The sequence below is a fragment of the Rattus norvegicus genome, chromosome 12 (assembly GCF_021556685.1).
Source record: "Rattus norvegicus strain SHRSP/BbbUtx chromosome 12, alternate assembly SHRSP_T2T, whole genome shotgun sequence".
Taxonomy (NCBI): domain Eukaryota; kingdom Metazoa; phylum Chordata; class Mammalia; order Rodentia; family Muridae; genus Rattus; species Rattus norvegicus.
In genome coordinates, this window is record NC_141545.1 from 29,216,309 (window position 1) to 29,233,861 (window position 17,553).

The following is a 17,553-nucleotide window of genomic DNA, read 5'->3' on the forward strand; positions in this document are numbered from 1 at the left end:
AGGAGACAAACCTGGTTTCCAGTTTGGTCTTCTAGAGGACCCCAGGGGACGTGTCTTCCCCCCCTCCCTGCTTACTTGCAGAGATCCATCATGGGCCATCCAAATGCCAGCCCTGTGCCACCCAGAGAATGTCATGCTTTGTTCTCCAATGAAACGGGTGTTGTAAAGAGGGGACAAAAGTGCCCTTGTATTTCCAGAGACCAGGCGTCCTCCGCAGAATCTGGGAAGGATGGGGAGGAGGTAGGGATGTGGACCAAGCCAGGCTCTGGGAAGGGCAATGGGTGTTAGCCCAGTCCCCACCCAGGAGGCCTGAGGAGAATCAAGATGGTGTGAGTTGAGTTGGCCAGGCATGGTGGCACATACCTGACATCCCAGTGCTAGGGAGGCTGAGGCAGAAGGATCGCAGGTTCAAGGGCATCCTGGATACATACTTAGTTCCAGGCCAAGCCGGGCATGTTACGGTCTTTATTAGCGATATAGTGAATCCCTGTCTCGGAAAATCCAAACGAAAGTCCAGAGTCAGGATTACAAGTTCAAAGGCCAGACTGGGGTACACAGTGAGTTTTAGGACAGCCTTGGTTATATAGCCAAAAAAACTGTTTGAAAAAAAAAGAAAAAAGAAAAAACAGATGTAGTAGTACACATCCTAAATCCTGGCACTCAGGAGGTAGAGACATAGGTGAGTTCAAGGCCTACATAGGATATCCAAGGCCCACTGGGAGCTGTATAGTGACTAAAGAAAGAAGGAAAAAGAGAAAAAGAAGGGCTTGGGAGATGGCTCAGCAGGTAACGGGGCTTACCACCAAACCTGACGCCCAGAATTTGATCCCTGGGACCCACATGGAAGAAATAAAATGTACCTAACAAAAGAAGAAAAAGACCCTTAAATCCCACAAGGGAAGGAACTGGGTACCCACGGCCACTGCATTACCAGAGGCTAGCAAGGTTACACAGCCTCCTCTGCCTTGAACACCACCCCGCCCAGCTAGGCCACAGTGATGGGAGGGCACCCAGCCCCCTCATGAACCCCACTTCTGAGACCTCTCTCTTTTCCCTAAGCAATTCCGGCTCATTGATCTGTTTTCAGTCTTGTTCACGGAAGATGACGCCTCCTCTCTCTCTCTCTTTCTCTTCCCTTCACACGCCCTTTCTTTCTTTCTCCGGCTTCCTGTTCCCTGTACCCCCTTCCCCCATGTCCCTGCCTTCCTTATCCACCCTGCCATCCCTCCCTCACCCCCACCCTGGGTGGAGCAGACCCAGACCCAGCTGGAGCACGCGCGCATTGGGGAGCTGGAGCAGAGTCTGCTATTGGAGAAGGCGCAGGCCGAGCGGCTGCTCAGAGAATTAGCGGATAACAGGGTAAACCGTGCCCACCATTGCCACCCACCCAGCCAGCGCCTTGGCCCTTCCATGCCCCCTTTGCTTTTTTTTTTTTTTTAAATCATTTCCTCTGCCATCATAATGGCTGCTTTTTCGAGCCCCTTCCGTGCTCCCCTCTGGGAGGGAAGTTGAAATTTAGAGTCTGGCTCATTGTGGCCAAGTGATCTCTTAGGGAAGGGGGTCTCAGTCCTCTGGGATTACTTCCAAGTTCATGGCTCCTTGAATGCAGGTGTCTCTGTGACCTTCCCTGTGCCTCCCTCCTGTGCACTGCCATGAAGAAGCCTTCTGGGAGTGGTCTGCCCCATACTTGGGTGGACACTGCTTCCTTGACAGGAAGGCAGACCCAGAGTACTCTAGGCCAGAGACTCCTAAGGTGGCAACAGAGCCAACCTGGAGGACCTGAGGCTCAGGAAATGGGGCTTTATATGTTGGGATATCCCCAAAGGTGGGGATGATGTCGGCCTCAGAGTCTGACCATAGGTGTGTTAGGGAGGCCCTGAGAAACTCATTTGGGAGAACGGTCCAGTCAGTTCTAGGGTGTGGTTCTATGTCCTGTATGCCAGGCCCAGCTGGCCTCTCCACACCTTTTGTACGTGTAACCCATACATGTGTCCAAATGGCTAGCCAGCCTACCTCTAGTTCTGCTGGGAGGAATTTAACCAGGCAGCAAGAATTGATTAGGAAAACCACCCTGCAGACAGTTGGAGGCTTGTGGCAAGGGCTCAGCTTGTGGATAGTAGCCGAAGCACTGTGCAGGGCTGTGGGTATCTGGAGACACATGGCTTCATGTGTACGCCGGCCATGACCAGATGATCACAGGCACTGGTGTGCCTGAACGCTGTGTGCAGGAAACTCACTAGATGGTTTAGCACCCACTAGATAGGCCCCTTGATCTACAGCTCCACCTGCAAGTCAGAGAATGGTTATCTGGTTGGGCATGGGAGGCTGAGGCAGGAGGATTGCTGAGATATGCATACACATAACATATTAGCCTCTAGAAAGTCCTCTAAGCTCAAACCTCTCTTGTGCAGTGATGTGTTCTAAGCTACCTAAGCAATGAGGACATTTGGTTCACCCCATCCATCATTTGGGGTACAATAGAGTCCCTGAGAACAGCCAGTAACCACCAGCTAGGGATAGGCACCTCCCCATCATCTGACTGTCCCCCCATCCTGGCTGGCATGTCCCCATCACTGATCCATGGTCACTGACTTGTCTCTCTCCTGCTAGCTGACCACAGTGGCTGAGAAGTCTCGGGTGCTGCAGTTAGAAGAAGAGCTGAGCCTGCGGCGTGGTGAGATCGAAGAGCTACAACACTGCCTCCTCCAGTCAGGTCCACCACCTGCGGACCACCCAGAGGCCGCTGAGACCCTGCGGCTGCGAGAGCGGCTGCTGTCGGCTAGCAAGGAGCACCAGCGGGACAGCACCCTGCTCCAGGACAAGTATGAGCACATGCTAAAGACGTACCAGACAGAAGTGGACAAGCTTCGGGCAGCCAACGAGAAGTACGCTCAGGAAGTGGCAGACCTCAAGGCCAAGGTCCAGCAGGCCACCACCGAGAACATGGGGCTCATGGACAACTGGAAATCCAAGCTGGACTCTCTGGCCTCCGATCACCAGAAATCTTTAGAAGACCTGAAGGCCACGCTGAACTCTGGCCCAGGCGCCCAGCAGAAGGAGATTGGCGAGCTGAAGGCCCTGGTGGAGGGCATCAAAATGGAGCACCAACTGGAGTTAGGGAACCTGCAGGCCAAGCATGACTTAGAGACGGCCATGCATGGGAAGGAGAAAGAGGGCCTGCGGCAGAAGCTGCAAGAGGCCCAGGAGGAGCTGGCCGGGCTGCAGCAGCACTGGAGGGCACAGCTGGAGGAGCAGGCCAGCCAGCACCGGCTGGAGCTACAAGAAGCCCAGGACCAATGTCGTGACGCCCAGCTACGTGTGCAGGAGCTGGAGGGACTGGATGTGGAATACCGCGGCCAGGCTCAGGCCATCGAGTTCCTCAAAGAACAGATCTCGCTGGCTGAAAAGAAGATGCTGGATTACGAGATGTTGCAGAGGGCGGAAGCCCAGAGCAGGCAGGAGGCCGAGCGGCTGCGGGAAAAGCTTCTGGTGGCTGAGAATAGACTGCAGGCTGTCGAGTCCCTGTGCTCAGCCCAGCACAGCCATGTAGGCTGCATTCGCTTCTGTGGGGCCCAGCTGGGGAGGGACAGGGAGGGCGTGGCCTCTGCATGCCAGCTGGGGGAGCTTTTTCCTTGTGCCTGGAGCTGACCAAGGGAGCCCCAGAGGAGGAGCTTCCGTCTCCCTCCATCAGAGCCATGAGGATTCTTGGGACCACTGTAGTCTAAGAGGACCCTGCTTGACCCTTCATACACAGGCTTTGAGAGCCATCGAAGGCACCATTTTGCTAGCCCCTGAACGCTGACTGGCTTAGACTGGAAGGCTGAGACTTGGCAAATGGCAAGTTCGAGGCCAACCTCAGTAGCTTAGTGAGATTCTATTTCAAAGTTAATTTTTTTAAATGAGCTGAGTGTGTGGCTCAGTGCCAGAGCACTAGAATGCCCCCCTAGCAGAGGTCCTCAGTTCCATCCCCAGCGTGACAAAACAGTACACACAGTCTATTGAACAGGTTGCTCCCATTTCCTCTCTGGTACCCAGTACTCAGGTAGCACCCACAAAAAGGACCTGCTCCTCCCAGGTCCTTGTCTCAGACACCTCCCCGGGGACTCAAAGATGTCTCTCTATCTTCCAGAAAGGTCCCAGCCACCATGACCCACTTTGTCCCAAGTCTAGAAGTACCCAGCTATATCGTCCTTGCTCCAGATGAGCATGTCCCATTAGTCCTTGAGGGGGTGTCAAGGAGTATAGAGAGCCCTGTCCATTCTAGCAAGTCCAGCAAGGATGCTTCACCGGCTCCGAGCTCCACATTTCTGAGTCCTGCATTGGTCCATTTCAAGATGTATTGTGTTTAGCCATACACCGTGAGCACCAATGCCCATGGTGGCCAGAGGCTTCGGAAACCATGGAGCCGGCGTTCCGAGTGCCTGTGCGCCACCTGGCTTGTGTGCTGGGAATTACACCCAGGTAATCTGCGAGTGCAGTGCCCACTCTTAACTGCCAGGCTGCGTCTCCAGCCCCCAATAACTCATTTAAAATAGCCTTACAAAGGGTCAGCTAGGACTGTGATAATTAGTCCATGCACGATATCGCTCTGCAGTGTGGTATTCAGGGAATCAATTGTCTGTAGGTCCAAGTCTTGTAAGAAAGGACCTCTTCCTGCCTTGTGCTATAGCATTCTATAGTTGCCTTCCTCTCAGGAGGAAACTCTTTTTTTTCTTTTCTTATTTGTTTGTCTGAGATAGGGTCTTGCATAGCCCAGGCTAGCCTCAAATTCACTCTGTAGCTGAGGATAACCTTAATTTTTTTAAAAGATTTATATATTTATTTTATGTATGTGAGTACACTGTCACTGTCTTCAGACATAACAGAAGAGGGCATCGGATCCCCGTTACAGATGGTTGTGAGCTACCAAGTGGTTGCTGGGAATTGAACTCAGGACCTCTGGGAGAGCAGTCAGTGCTCTTAACCGCTGAGCCATCTCCCCAGTCCCCTAACCCTAAATTCTTGATCCTCTTGTCTTTAACTCTCAGGTGCTAAGATTACAGATTTGTATCACCATATTCCACCTTGCTGATATATGTGTTTGTGTGTGTACATGCTCACATGTGTGCACATGCATGTGTATATGGGGTGCATATGTGTGGAGGTCAGAGGTCAACCTTGGGTACAGTCTATTTGTTTTTGACATGGGGTATCTGAAGTAGGTAGGTTGGCTGGTTGGCCACCCATCACCAAGGATCAGCCAGTATCTGCTTCCCGGTGCTTGGATTACAAGTGTGCACCACTGTGTCCAGCTTTTTAGGTGGGTTCTGGGGCCCAGACTCAAGCAGTAGCAAGGCAAGCCTTTTACCAATTGAGTCGTCTCACCAGCTCCTCCTTTTTTCTTTTTCAATCAACTTCTTCTTCCTTGGCTTCTGAGTTTACTATTAAATAAGCATTGTGAAGAAGGCAGTTAAGGAAGCCCCTAGATGGGCCATCCACGCTCTGTTGTATATATTGAGAGCTTGTTTTATGATTGGAGCGTCAAGGCTGGTGTCCTGCAAAAGATTGCCAAGGCAGATCTCAGAAAAAGAAAAAAAAAAAAAGACACCTCTATTTAATATCTTCTTAACCAAGGGTATAGCCAAGTCAGACCTGGTGACTCAGTACCATAAATTCTAGCTACCAGGAGCTGCAGCAGGAAAATCGCAATCTCCAGGCCTCCTTGAGCTGCAGAATAAGTTGATAACCCATTCTAATAAGTCAATAGGGAATGAGCTACAGGCGTGGCTCAGTGGTAGAGCCCCTGCCTAGAATCCCCCAGTGAGGGGCTGGGGGCGTGGCTCAGTGGTAGAGCCCCCGCCTAGAATCCCCCAGTGAGGGGCTGGGGGCGTGGCTCAGTGGTAGAGCACCTGCCTAGAATCCCCCAGGGAGGGGCTGGGGGCGTGGCTCAGTGGTAGAGCCCCTGCCTAGAATCCACCATGAGGGGCTGGGGGCGTGGCTCGGTGATAGAGCTGGTGCCTAATATGGAAAACGTCCTAAGTTTCATCCTCTGCTCCTTACTTTCCAAATAGCAGTTCAGGGGCAGCAGGAAGCCTGCTGGGTGCTTCCCTTTTTTCACGGAGAGGGATTCAAGTATGTCTGCTCCCCCTGCTGGCACACTGGGTCCCTGCATCCTCCCAAGGTTCCTTTTCACAGGTTGAGGTGTGGCCTGGTGGCAGGCATGTCCTCTTACAGGACTGTCCTTTCAGGTGATCGAGTCCAATGACCTTTCTGAGGAGAAGATTCGGATGAAGGAGACTGTGGAGGGTGAGTAGCCTCGGGGTAGGAGTCCAGACTTTGTGGGAAGCTGGGTACCGCCTTGGAGCTGAGTCACGTGGTCTGCCTCGAGCGTCTCCATGAGAGGTGCTTGCCGTGTGCAGTCACCCCTCCACAGTGGGTGCTTTGCGATCACTGAAAGAACAGGGATCTCAGCTTCTCAAGAACCACCTTCCCACCCACCTTTAATCCCAGCTCCTGCGTGGGTGGCAGAGGCAGGAGATCTGAGTTTGAGGCCAGCCTGGTTTACAGAATGAGTTCAGGACAACCAGGGCTACACAGAGAAACTCTTGTTTCAAACCACTTACCCCCAAAATTAGACATAAACTACCCACACACATGCTTATAATCCCAATACTAGGGAGGCTTAGGCAAGACTGCCCTGAGTTCAAGGCTAGCCTGGGCTACATATTGAGACCCTGTCTCAAAAAATAATCATGTGAGATAGGATTCCCATGAGATCAGGTCTAACTTGGACTTTATATCCAAATTCTATGTCCAGGATATTATAAATTCCCAAGTAGATATAAATTGGGGGCTGAGGGTGTGGCTTGGAACAGGGCTTGCCTGGCGTGCATGAAGCCTTGGGTTCCATCCCCAGCACCACGTACAACTGGGCCTGGTGATAACACGTCTGTGATCCTAGCTCTTGGGAAGGAGAGGCAGGAGGACCAGAAGCTCAGGGCTGAACGGCTTGGGAAGCAACTCAACATGGGATCCTCTTTCTGGTTCTGTGGACACCATCTTTATTTCCTTCCCTCCCACCCCCATCCTTTGATGGAGGAAACCAGAGAGGTGGAGATCCGTGTTCCCTAAACCACACAGTACTGGGTCCTCTGGGTGGGTGACTCAGGAGATGAGACCTAGACCTAGAAGCTGAGTTTGACTGCTTTTAGAATTTCCCCAGGAGGGGTCGCCCCTTGCCTTCACTGTTGGCCTTTGGGTGTTCATGGGTCCCCATCTTTCCTTTCTCTCCTAGGCCTGCAGGACAAGCTGAACAAGAGGGACAAAGAGGTGGCAGCCTTGACATCCCAGATGGACATGCTCAGGGCCCAAGTAAGTGGTAAGTCTCCCTCCCTAGGGGTGGAGGTTGGGGGTTGGGGTAGGTTGGCATTGTGGCTCTGTAGGTCCAGCTGAGCTGGGCTGCCTGCTTGAGATCTGAGTGGGCAGAGATATACGAGCACTGCCTTTTCCACAGAGCCAACTGAGGTCATGCCTCTAGCTGCCATCAAATTGTCTCCGTGGCCTTCTTGAAGAGTTGAATTCCTCACGGGCCTCTTCCACACAGCCCCTAATCCCCAGGACAGATAGCAAGAACTGCGGGGAGCCTGGCATGGGGATGTGGACCTAGAATTCCAGCACTCAGGAGGTAGAAGCAAGAGGATCAAGAAGTTTGAGGCTACCTTGAAATTTTGGGGCCAGCCTGGGCTACATAAGACCATGTCTCAAAAGAAATAGATCATAGAAGAAATTTTGGGGACAGCCTGGGCTAAATAAGACCATGTCTCAAAAGAAATAGATATAGAAGAAATTTTGGGGACAGCCTGGGCTACATAAGACCATGTCTCAAAAGAAATAGATATAGAAGAAATTTTGGGGACAGCCTGGGCTACATAAGACCATGTCTCAAAAGAAATAGATCATAGAACCTGGGCCACAGCCAAAAGCAAAATACACAAAGAAGGCTCAGGAGAGGTCAGAAGTCTGGAATTGGTGACTATGGGACTCACTAATTCAAAGTGCCCTAGACACCGATACCCCACTCCTGGTGTTGGTCCCACACCCCTCTTTCTTCTAGTCTTGGTTACATTTACTTGACCTCACAAAGGTCAGTGGGCTCTAGACCCTCCCAAGGCCAAAGTGAAGGCTTAGCTTTAGTTCTTACCTTGCCTGGATAACCATGGAAATAGCCAGTGACCTGCTGTGCATGCCCATCCCACAGAGCCTGGGATGCTGGCTTGGGAGAATTGGTCTGCTTTGTGTAGCTGGTTGAAAAGTGTATGCCTTACACTTTAGTCCCTCATTGAAGGAAGTCGGGGCAGAAACTTAAGCAAGAGCTTGAAGCAGAAACCACAGGAAAGTTGCTTGCTGCCTTGGAAGCTGTCTGCTGTGTTGTGAGCTTTGTTAGACAGCCCAGGACCACCTGCTCAGGGGAATGGTGCTGCCCACAGTGGGCTGGGCCCATTTGCATCCATTCACAATCAGAACATTGCTCAGGAACATACCACAGGCCAACTTGGTAAAGATGATCACCTAATTGCAGCTCCGTTTTCTGTTGGTTCTAGGCTGTGTCCAGCTGACAATCAGTCCTAACTAGGATACTACTTTTTTTTTTTCTTTTTTCTCTTTTCTGAGGCCGAGTCTCATGAGGTCACAGCAGGTCCTGAATTCCCAGCGTAGCTGAGGATGACCTTAAACATCTAATCCTCCTGCCTCCCAAGTGCTGAGATGACAGGTGTGCACTTCCATGCCCAGTTTACATGATGCTGGGGATGGAAACTCAGGGCTTCATGCATGCTAGGCGATCACTCCACTAACTGAACCACATCACCACCCAGGCGACGCTTTTTCTTGTTGTTTATTTGGGACACGGTCTCTTTAGCCTAGACTGGCCTAAAACTCACTATGTAGCCACTGTGGCTTTGAACTCATCATGAGCTTCCCGCCTCAGCCTCCCCGGTGCTGGAATGATAGACTTGTGCACAAGGCTTGGCACTGCTTGCCTCTTAGGCTGGCATTTCTTTTTTTTTTTTTTTGGGGGGGGGTTCTTTTTTTCGGAGCTGGGGACCGAACCCAGGGCCTTGCGCTTCCTAGGTAAGCGCTCTACCACTGAGTTAAATCCCCAGCCCCTAGGCTGGCATTTCTGTTGTCTCATGTCCCACCCCGGCCAGACCAGCCTCTCATTGGTGTTTGAGACAGGGTCTCCTGAAACCCAGGTTGTCCCAGAACTGGCCTTGAATCCCTGATCCTCTTGCTTCCACATCTGAAGTGCTTAGCCACGGGTCTGTTTGGAATCGCTCCAGTTTAAGCAGTGCTGGGACTTAGAACCGGGGGCCTCTGGTTTGCTGAGGCCAGCACACTGCACACTGAGCCACACTCCCCCAGTTACCGTCTGTGTTTGAACTCTCTCCTTCCCCTGCGGCTTTCCCCCAGCTCTCGAGAACAAGTGCAAATCAGGAGAGAAGAAGATAGACTCTCTCCTGAAGGAGAAGAGGCGGCTGGAGGCAGAGCTGGAGGCCGTGTCTCGGAAGACCCATGATGCCTCTGGCCAGCTGGTCCACATCAGCCAAGAGTTGCTACGGAAGGAGAGGTGAGTTGCCCGGGGCTCGGCTCCTGCGGTTGCAGAGTCCTTTCTCTTTCGTTTTTTAATACTTATTTCTAGTGCCATCATTATTTCAATCTTTTTCGAACGTACTTATTTTATGTGTATGAGTGCTTCACCTGTGTGTAGGTCTGTGTGTCCCAAGTGTGCCTGGTACTCGCAGAGGTCAGGAGAGGACGTCAGGTACTATGAGTTACAGATGGTTGTGAGCCAAGCCATGGGCACTGGGAACTGAACCTGGCTTCTCCTGCAAGAGCATCCAGTGCTCCTAACCGCTGAGCCATCTCTCCAGCCCCTCATGGTCCTAACTGCCGCACTCCAGGCGGCCCGTGGTAGAGATGCGTGTTCCCCTAAGGTGGGGTCTTACGGAGGTGTTTCCCACTTTAAAAGTCATTAAGTTTAGTCAGGGAACTTGTGCGTGTATGTGTTTCTTTTTTTTTTTTTCTTTTTCTTTTTTAAAGATTTATTTATTTATTCTCTATAAACACACTCTCGCTGTCCTCAGACACACCAGAAGGGGGCATCAGATCTCATTACAGATGGTTGTGAGCCACCATGTGGTTGCTGGGATTTGAACTCAGGACCTCTGGAAGAGCAGTCAGTGCTCTTAACCACTGAGCCATCTCTCCAGCCCATGTGTTTCTAAGATTTGTTTATTTACGGTTTTATGTGCATGTGCCTGAATCCGCACGGTGTGTATCCGGGCGCCTGTGGACTCCAGAAGGGGATATCAGATCCCCTGGATCCGGGGTTACAGGTGGTTGCAAACATCCGTAGGGGAGCTGGGAATCAAAGCCAGGTCCTCTGGAAGAGCAGCCAGTGCCCTTCTCCACCGAGCCATTTCTCCAGCCCTAACTTTGATCTTCTCAAGACAAGCTCTTAACGCCTACCCCAGGCTTGCCTTGGATCCCCCAGTCTTCCTTCCACAGCTCCCCACGTGCTATGTTATAGGGATGAGTCGTCATGCCCAGCTAATCAAAATGCTTTTCAGATTTATTTTGTTTTGTTTTCATTTGTAAAAATATAATAACAGCACTTGTTTGTGTGTTTTGCCCATGGGAGGTTGTGCATGCCACAAAATGTGTGTGGGGGCCGGAAGACTTACCTTGCAGGAGTCAGCTCTCTTTCCCCTAGATGGGCCCCAGGGATTGAACTTAGGTCCTCAGCCTTGGTGGCAAGCACCTTGACCCATTGAGCCATCTTGCCTGGCCTTTTCTGACTTTGAAATACTATTCTCATCTATATCTAAATCCAGCCTTGCTGCCTAGCACACTTGTGCATGTGATTTCAGCATTCAAGAGGTTTCCCTGGGGATTGGGGGATTTAGCTTAGCGGTAGAGCGCAAGGCCCTGGGTTCGGTCCTCAGCTGGGGGAGGGGGGAGTTTCCCTGGGGCTGAGGGATGCCGCTCTGTTGGTAGAGAATCCTACCTGGTGTGCAGGACGATCTGAATCTTAAACACCACACTGTAATCCTCGCCTTCAGGAGGGTCAGGAATTCAAGGTACAGCATAGAGAGTTGGAGGGTAGCCCAGGCTACATGAAACTCTGTCTCAAAACAAAAAGGAAAAAGGAAAAAAAAATCTAAAAAATTTTACTGAGTCTGGGGAGAGATCTGCTTCTCCGTTTGATGCTGGTTTGATTCCCAGCATCTAAATGGTGGCTCGCAAGCATCTGTACCTCCAGTTCCAAAGGGTCTGACACAATCTTCTGGCCTCTGAGGACACCAAGCCTATGTACGGTGCACAGACATGCATGAAGAACTAACACCCCTATACATAAAATAAAAATAAATCTTCAAAACAAACGAATAAAAAAAGCTCTAAGAACAGCTAATCCTCTTGGTCATCTCGCATCCAAATGCTGTTCCTCTTGGGTGTGGCCGACCCGTGCCACAACCTTCTTGCTTGACTCTGGTCAGCATTGCCTTGTGGCTGGCGCCCCCTGGTGGTAACGGACCTCCAGCCACGTGGCTCCGACTACAGAGTTGCAGAATTGATGCCCTCGTTCTGTGACTGTCTGCCCACTCCAGGAGTCTGAATGAGCTGAGGGTGTTGCTGTTAGAAGCCAATCGGCACTCCCCAGGGCCCGAGAGAGACCTGAGCCGTGAGGTACACAAAGCTGAATGGCGGATAAAGGAACAAAAACTGAAAGATGACATCCGGGGCCTGCGTGAAAAGCTGACCGGGCTGGTACGTGCAGGCGGAGCGTGGGGGCGGGGAGAGGGGTTCGCGGGGGGTGGGGGTGGGGGTGGGCGTGGGGTGTTGCCCTGCTCCCGGACCAAAGAGACTAGCGAACTCCTAGAGTCGCCGTGGGTCTTGAAAACTCAGTCCTCCAGGCTCTCAAGCACGTAGCATTTGAAGGTGCCTGAGCAACCCCTTTTTAGACATCTCAACCAGGGATGCACCAACACAAAGAGTCTGCTCTGTCCAGAGCCAGAAGGGTAAAACTCAGTCATGCACAGAGGGTTTAAAAAAATCCATGCAGGGAGGTGTCCAACCAGAAACCAAAGTCTGGGCTCCTTGTTAAGTGGTATATGGGGGTTGTGTCAGTAGTGAGAGGTTCAAGGCAGGGTACCAAAGCGCCTTCTCCAAGGGAGACTACTGGACTTGGAGCTGAGTTGCCGTGAGTGGGAATGGACACACATGATAACATTGGCAGCAGAGGACAGAACTGGCCCTACCTTTCCCGTTCAGTTTCACATTTACAGCCCGATGCTCCGGCCAGAGACGGCGATCTCTGGTATATGGATTGGGTGGATCAAAGAGGATAGACCTCTTTTACTCCCACGCTTTGGGGCTCTTGGGGATCCACAGGGTGGAGGGGAAGGTAGACTAATAAAAGATGCTTAGGGAGCTGAGGCAGTGTGGCTCAGTGGATAGAGTGCTTGAAGAAAGAAAGCCCTGGGTTCTGTCCCCAGTACTACATAAAATGAGATGCAGTGACCTGTGCCTGTGACCCCACACTGCGGCTGTGGATGTAGGAAGATTAGATGTTCAAGGTTACCCTCAGTTAGTTCCATGCCAGCCTGGACTACATGAGACCCTGTATCCGACACAGAGCTCTTTAGCCATGTGGGCTCTATCTGTCTTGCATCTACCCTTAGGCATGGGCGTGGGGGTCATCAGCCCTAACTACCCTGCCAGCATTATGTCTGGCTGGTTAAATGCCAGCACACATGCACTCCAGGGTCCTTGTGGCCTCGGCGGCTCTGTGACACAGACAGAGATGAGGTCCTGGGCTGGTGGGTTTCCCAGAAATGTCGGGTCCAGATAAAGGGGAGCTCAGATTTCTACCTCGGGGCTCCATGCTGGTGAACCAGCCCTGCGCTTGGAAGAGCATAGTGAAAATCTAGAAGGTACATGAAGAGCATGGGGTCCTAGAGCCACAGGGAGGTCTGTATAGAAGCTCTGAGCTTGGTGTGGAGTTGCAGGCTGGGGCGCAAGCATTGAGGAGGTGGGGCCTGACAGATACGTCTTAGAATGCTTTGGTGGGAGGCCAGAGTGGGGTGTGTGGACACTGACCGTCATGGTGGGGAGAGAGGAGACACAGTGGGGGAGGGTCACGTGTACTTGGAAGAGAGAGGAACACTGGGTGTCAGCTGACTCTGTGTTAGAACAGAAGGGCTCTGGTAAGGATGGGGCGGTGGTAAGGATGGGGCGGTGGGGGGTTGGGGATTTAGCTCAGCGGTAGAGCGCTTGCCTAGGAAGCGCAAGGCCCTGGGTTCGGTCCCCAGCTCCGGAAAAAAAAAAAAAAAGGATGGGGCGGTGGGTCTTAGATTCTGGAGCTTGAAGAGGTTGGAAAGGGAAGTCTGGGGGAGGGAGGTCCTAGTAAGGCACAAGCTCCACTCGAAAGGCAGGTGGGGCCTGATCAGTTTCCAGTTAGCACCCATAGGAGCAGGTCACACTCCCACACCTCCACCCTTCCAGGACAAGGAGAAGTCCCTGTCGGAGCAGAAACGCTACTCCCTCATTGACCCAGCTTCAGCGCCCGAGTTGCTGAGACTGCAACATCAGTTAGTGAGCACGGAGGATGCCCTGCGGGACGCACTGGACCAGGCCCAGCAGGTGGAGAGGCTGGTGGAGGCCCTGAGGGGCTGCTCAGATAGGACTCAGGTGAGCACACGGGGCTGTAGCCTCAGGAACCCCAGTCCCCAAACGGGGGGGCAGCGCCATCCTGGGGACCCCAGTCTGGCAGAAGAGAATGTCCCAACATTGGATCCCCAGTCTGAAGGAGGGTGGCCCCATCCTTGAAACCCCAGTCTGAAAAGGAAGTAAACATTGCTGTCCTGGGAGACCCAGGCTAAAGGACTTTGGTTCCAAGCCTGACTGGTCCCATTGGGAAGATCGCTCCCCCTTGTGGTTATGTGTGGAACTGCACGCTGGCCGCATGCTCAGTAGCTCTTCCTCTCCCCTCACAGACCATCAGCAATTCCGGTTCTGCCAATGGTATCCACCAGCCAGACAAGGCCCACAAACAGGAGGTAAGTGCACCAGCAGCCTCTCTAAGTCACCCAAGCCAGTAGGCCTCTGAGAAAAACCCTCCCGAAGTCACTAAATATACAAAGGGATGAGAATGCTTTGTGTGTGTCTATCCTGTCCCAGCTGGGTTGCTTGCTTAGGAAGATTCTAGCACTAGTGTACCCATTCCAGGAATGGTCCTGCTTTTTCTTCTTTCCTTCCTTCCTTCCTTCCTTCCTTCCTTCCTTCCTTCCTTCCTTCTTTCTTTTCTTTCTTTTTCTCTCTTCTTTTGTTTGTTTGGGGTTGTTTTTGGTTTTTCCCTTGGTTCTGAGAATGGAACCCATGGCTTTAGCACCCCCAGCCCCTCACTGGGGGATTCTAGGCAGGTGCTCTACCACTGAGCCCCTCACTGGGGGATTCTAGGCAGGAGCTCTACCACCGAGCCACGCCCCCAGCCCCTCCCTGGGGGATTCTAGGCAGGGGTTCTACCACTGAGCCACGCCCCCAGCCCCTCACTGGGGGATTCTAGGCAGGGGCTCTACCACTGAGCCATGCCCCTCACTGGGGGATTCTAGGCAGGGGCTCTACCACTGAGCCACGCCCCTCGCTGGGGGATTCTAGGCAAGTCATCTACTGCCGAGTCATGCCCATAGCCCTTGGTTTTGGGAGACACGGTGTTCCAGTTTCCCAACCTTCCTTCAGCATCCACCCACGTTATTGCAAATGCCCATGACTTACTTAGCACCTGATCTAGGAACATCCGTGTCCCCAGCTCGCTGTGTGACCCATGCAGTTGAGGCTGGAGTGAAGAAAAACCCAGCTTGCCCCTCGGCTTCCCAGTCGCTCTGCATTTAACAAGGGCCAGGCTTGGGAGCAAGGACCTGGAAGGCTGTTCTTCACCAGATAGCCGAGGACCAGGCAGCTGGCAGGGCTGATGTGGGCAGGGTTAGTTAGGCAGGATAGCCACCACCCTGGGAACTGCTGTCCAGATCACATGAGGGTTTGTTTTCCCAGCAACCTTGTAAGAAACATGCTCATCATAACTTCCAGATGTGGAATGAAGGCTTGTATATTACTTCATACCTCTGCAGATCCATCCTCTACAAAGATGCCTGGATTTCCTTGTAGAGTCTAGGCTTTTCCTGCCACAGGGCCTTGACACATGCGGTACACTCTACCCAGCTCTCTTCCCCGTTGTCCCTCCCTCATCTGCCCATTCATTCTTCAGCACTTTTCTTTCTTTCTCTCTCTCTCTCTCCCTCCCTCCCTTTCTTTCTTTCTTTTCTTTTTCCCCAAACCCAGGGCCTTGCGCTTGCTAGGCAAGCGCTCTACCACTGAGCTAAATTCCCCAACCCATTCCTCATCTCTCTAGGACAAACACTGACCCCCAAGGGACACCATGGACCGGCCCTACTCACACCAGAAGCCCTGCCAGGCTTCCCAGCAGCGCCACCTTCAGGCAGGAGCCAGAACTTTCCCTTTGGAGATGAGACTGTGTTTGTAACGATAATTGTCCTCACTGCCGTGGACACATCCCACCTGAACCCCCTGCCGGACCAGGAGGCTCCCACAGACACGGCCTTCCACAGAGCGCGGTACAGCTGGGCCCAGCCCTGGAGGACCTCTCTTGTCCCAAGGAGCTTCTTGAATTTGCGGAGGCTGAAGCGATCCAGTTGGGCCTCTCTTGGCTATAGCAGGCTGCCCCGAGGCTTGTCTGGGCACCCGGGTACTTCCCCATCTCCCTTTCCTTCTGGTGTCCCCCAGGTCCCCTGCAGGCCCCTGAGAGGTGGAGCAGGGCTCCTGCTTGGACGCGTAACACACCAAGAAGGGCTTCAGTCTTCAGAAACTAGGGAGGGGATGCTTGACTTCATATGCTGATCCTCTAACACAATGGTACAAGGTCGCTTGGGCCTCTAGCCAGGGAAGATTTGGGGGTGACAGGTTCCTTATTCCTCGACACCACGCTAGTATGCGTTACCCACTTCCCCTCTGCTGCCCAGAAAGCATTGAGCAGACAGCTTCAGTATTAGGTGAGCTCGCAAACCCACTCTTCTTACCTTGACCTTGAGCTGGGACTGGCTCAGGGGCTTACAGCCAAGAGCGGGAAGAAAACTCTTTAAACAAAGCATTCACGCGGTGTTTTGCTGGGTGAGAGGAATCACGCTGGTTCCCTTTATTTCCGGGAACCCCTGCCATGTTACTCCAAAGACCCCAGCAACCCACAGAGGGTCCTGCTTCTATCTTCCCAGGGCGGGAACCACAGTGGGTGACAGGTATGGTAAGTCCTTAGGATTGGCCCAGGTGGCCTCTGTGAGCACCATTAGACACCAGCAGGTGGCGCTCACGCTCTTGTCCTTAGGGAGAAGCTGAATTAGCAGCCCCACAGCCCAACCCCCTGCTTCCTGTTGGCTTTTGGGTAGCACTTGCCGTTAACAACAGCAGCCTAGAGCCTAGAATTGACGCTTTAGTGGCCCAACTGCAGAGCCAGTATATCGCTCTTTCCAGCACAATCGGGCAGCTCACAGATTAGGAATTAACAGCCAAAGGCTCCCACAGTAGGGACCAGACGGGGCTGAGCCCCACCCTGGAGTGGGCTTGCACCTGGTAGGTGTGCAAGAAGCCATTTCCCCATAAGCACTGGCCTTTGACGGCCCCCTCAGCCTACCCGGTGTGGCCACCCAGTGGTGGCTCAGCCATTCCCTCCCCTCCCCCTCCCCTCAGTGGAATTGTGGAAGTGTGGCAAGTCCATGTTCGGACAATAAAGCTTGTGATTAAGGTACAGGACTCCTGCTGTTGCCTGCTTCTGTCTTGGACACCTTAGGGACAGGGTGGAGGTCCTAACTTTGCTCTCAAGTGCCAGCTAATTTCGACTCAAACGTGAACGGTCAGTGGAGGTGGGGAAGGGGATGTTTTAGAGGGGCTGGATTTAAAGGAGATGGACTATGTCCCTAAGGATTTACACCTGAGATTGTCCTTGGACTTCCACCTGTGTGTACATGCATGCCCGTGCACACACTCACACGCACACAAGCATTTTTTTTTTTAAGGCTGTGGGTGTCATACATTTCTGTGGCTGTAAATGGCCAAAAGCAACTTGGGGAAGAAAGGGCTTCATTTTCTCAGTCGAGGACCTGTCCTAGTTACTTCTCTACTGCTGTGACAGAACACTGTGACCAAGGCAACTTACGGAATAAAGCGTTTAATTAAGGCGTACAGTTTCCAAGCATGAGTGTGTGACCTTCACTGTGAGAGGCACTGCTGCAGGCAGGCAGGCAGACTGCATCAGTAGCTGAGAGCCTACATCTGATCTACAGACACAAGGCCGAAAGCAAGCGCTAACTGGGAACGGTGTAGGCTTTTAAAACCTCACAGCCCGGGCTGGAGAGATGGCTCAGCGGTTAAGAGCACTGACTGCTCTTCCAGAGGTCCTGAGTTCAAGTCCCAGCAACCACATGGTGGCTCACGACCATCTGTAATGGG

The 17,553-nt window shown here is 52.5% G+C and overlaps 1 protein-coding gene across 2 annotated transcripts in view; it reads left to right on the top strand.

Annotated features, from left to right (window-relative positions):
• Clip2 (CAP-GLY domain containing linker protein 2) overlaps window positions 1–16,857 on the top strand; it is a 63,836-nt gene extending 46,979 nt beyond the window's left edge. Inside the window, 9 exon segments of one of the 2 annotated variants that reach the window (NM_021997.2) lie at window positions 1,255–1,359; window positions 2,611–3,546; window positions 6,228–6,285; window positions 7,274–7,357; window positions 9,448–9,604; window positions 11,646–11,805; window positions 13,543–13,728; window positions 14,034–14,096; window positions 15,446–16,857. In NM_021997.2, coding sequence (NP_068837.2) covers window positions 1,255–1,359; window positions 2,611–3,546; window positions 6,228–6,285; window positions 7,274–7,357; window positions 9,448–9,604; window positions 11,646–11,805; window positions 13,543–13,728; window positions 14,034–14,096; window positions 15,446–15,457 — 1,761 coding nt within the window. In that variant the 3' untranslated portion in view covers window positions 15,458–16,857. 2 annotated transcript variants of the gene reach the window in all.
• The last annotated feature ends 696 nt before the right edge of the window (window positions 16,858–17,553 follow it).